This window comes from Priapulus caudatus, unplaced genomic scaffold (genome assembly GCF_000485595.1).
Source record: "Priapulus caudatus unplaced genomic scaffold, Priapulus_caudatus-5.0.1 Scaffold172, whole genome shotgun sequence".
NCBI classification, from domain to species: domain Eukaryota; kingdom Metazoa; phylum Priapulida; class Priapulimorpha; order Priapulimorphida; family Priapulidae; genus Priapulus; species Priapulus caudatus.
In genome coordinates this window covers 80,531-83,108 of record NW_014577233.1, presented here as the reverse complement: position 1 = coordinate 83,108, position 2,578 = coordinate 80,531, and the positions used below count along the sequence as shown (strand labels likewise).

Here is a 2,578-nt window from a genome sequence, read left to right as displayed (position 1 = left end):
CGCATCGAATCATTCGATTCACGCATCGAATGATGCATCGAATGATTCGATGCGTGAATCAAATAATATGCGATAAATCGAATGTTATATGTGATAAATCGAATGTTATATGTGATAAATCGAATGTTATATGCGATAAAATCAACCATAAAACAAAAATCGAATTATGACACAAACAACATGCCATATATACATGCATATGCTGCCAATCTGCTCATACCGGCATGCATACCTCTGACTGGTTCGCTGTTCGTCAAGCTGGACAGATTTTTCCACATGTTGAACTGCAGCTTCGTGGGAAAGAATTCACATCACAGGTATATTATAATACATACGAAATTCCATCAACTTTATGCTGATCTTTGCCTGCGAATAATGCTATCTTTGATATTTATTGCTTGATATTTATTTTTTGTTATTAATTGTTTTTTTTATAACAAATTACTAGAATTAAAAACACAATTTATTTTTACAAAACCAGCTCTTATCAATGACACTACACAATAGTAGAGTTAATTCCTGCCTGTGCGTATGTGGCAGATAGGGCGGTGCCTATCTCCGTTCCTGTAACCCGAGGCCACGCAGCAGCCTTCAGAGTCAATGCTATGGTAATAGGTGGTTAGTCCACTGGTAGCACTGCGAGTTAACTTTCCACACTCTATATCTATTTGCTGAGTGCTAAGCAGACTGTGTACCATTTTTCAAGTCTTTAGTATGACCCGGTTTTAGAGTCGAACCCCCGACCCCCCGCATGCGAGGCTTCACAATAGGCTACAAAATATTACACCCTGCTTTTCTTTTTGAATTTCAGAGTTCAGCGCTTCTATGTGCATGAAGCAGTCGACACATTTTGGCAAGAAATGGTTAAATGCGAATTAACCAAACGACAGGGGAAACCAGTTGTGGTAGCAGGTGATGCCCGGATGGACAGCCCTGGTCACAGTGCAAAGTATTGCACTTACACCACAATGGATGCCACCAACCACATAATACTGGATGTTAGCAACGTGGATGTTCGAGAAACGGCAATGAAGAGTACCAACATGGAGGCACTTGGTTTCGTGCGAGGATTAGATTTCCTCATAAGAAATCTCGACATAGAGGAAATCGTGACAGATCAACATCCTCAAATCACTTCGATGATAAGTAAGTGCTAATTACGAGTGTGCTAATGATGAGTAAGTAATAATTACGATAATTTTCCAGTGTTTTCCCCACTTTCATGATACCTACCGTTATTGCTTGAGCAACAGCCATTGTCTAGAGTAACGATAAAATGTCTTACAAGCTTGGTATTTACCAAAACATGCAATTTTCGAACTATTTTGGCAAACTAGCACCACGTAGCTGCCATAGACATGCAATCCATCTCAAATGCGGTGGCATTTCCAAATTCGGCTGCAAATTACAAGTTCACACACTTAACGAATTTCGCAACACGATATTATTTTCATTGTGTTACGATGTGTTCATATCCAATTTTCTATGTTATAACTGCTTTAAATCTTAGTGTTTTTAATGTTGGTGTAATCAGTGATATATCCGCTGTGAGATGAGACAATATTTCGCTATGTTTTGTTCGGATTGAGTGTTTCTGAGCAAAAATCTCGTAATAATGGCTTCAAGGATACCATCCAGCTTTTGCACAGGTATTGCTCTAATGAAGAGTAAACGTTTATTGACGAATGAATAGAAACAATCAAACGTTTTCGTTATAGATCAGATTTATCTCTAAACCAAAAATTCATTGAAATTTCCAGCACCTATTTATGTTATAACACGAGTTTTTAATTTTTGTGTAAAAATGGTATTTTGGATATTTCTCATTTACCACAGAGAGTGAGGAACACAATGTCAAAACTTTGTAGGCTGTCAATATGAGGGTTTAGCTTTGCCATGTTTATTACTTGCTTTGCGCATAGAGAAATTTGTTTATGTAACAACTTGACATTATTAAACGGTACAGTCTAGAAGTTAAGAAGTAACAAAGAAAAAGTTTCAAACCACTTTCTCTATGGAGCGTCTTACAGCACCTGGCATAACGTCTTATAAACGCATCTAATTAAGCAAGAAATTCACATTTTACAGTGTTTTTTATGTTCTTGTACTGCAGAGAAAGATGGAAAATACAAGGATGTGACCCACCAGTGGGATGTTTGGCATGGCAGCAAAAACTTTGTGACGAAAAAAATTGGTAAAGTGGCCACCCGGAAAGCGACCAAACCACTACTTGCTTGGGTTCCAGCCGTTCGCAACTATTTCTGGTACTCGGCACAAGAATGTGGTGGTGACACAGCCAATATGAGGGTGAGCTGTCCTCAGTTAGGTTTCAAATATTAAAAATAAATTTTGTTTAACAAATTAATAACCTGCATATTTGTATTAGAATGACAGTCTATAGCCTCGTCTCCACGACGAACCTTAACTCGAGTTAAGCTAACTCGAATTAGCGATTATGTAGCGTCTACACGACAACACCTGATAGCGATTATTACCGATTTATTATGTATGCGCGTGCGTGCGTGTGTATGTAAACGTGCGTGCGCGAGTGTGCAGGTACACGTTCGTGCGTGTGTGC

At 38.6% G+C, this 2,578-nt stretch overlaps 1 protein-coding gene across 1 annotated transcript; it reads left to right on the top strand.

Moving 5' to 3' along the window:
* Positions 1-258: 258 nt before the first annotated feature.
* LOC106806661 lies at positions 259-2,340 on the top strand. Its single transcript, XM_014808673.1, has 3 exons — positions 259-317; positions 812-1,146; positions 2,114-2,340. Exons 1-3 carry the CDS (start codon positions 277-279, stop codon positions 2,338-2,340), a joined length of 603 nt encoding a protein of 200 aa, XP_014664159.1. The 5' UTR covers positions 259-276.
* The last annotated feature ends 238 nt before the right edge of the window (positions 2,341-2,578 follow it).

Bases quoted from the DNA above. Each gene is read 5' to 3' on its own strand.
- LOC106806661 (XM_014808673.1), top strand. From the start codon at position 277: ATGTTGAACTGCAGCTTCGTGGGAAAGAATTCACATCACAG. The intron at 318-811 runs GTATATTATAAT...TTTGAATTTCAG, and splicing joins GGAAAGAATTCACATCACAG to AGTTCAGCGCTTCTATGTGC. The intron at 1,147-2,113 runs GTAAGTGCTAAT...CTTGTACTGCAG, and splicing joins TCAAATCACTTCGATGATAA to AGAAAGATGGAAAATACAAG.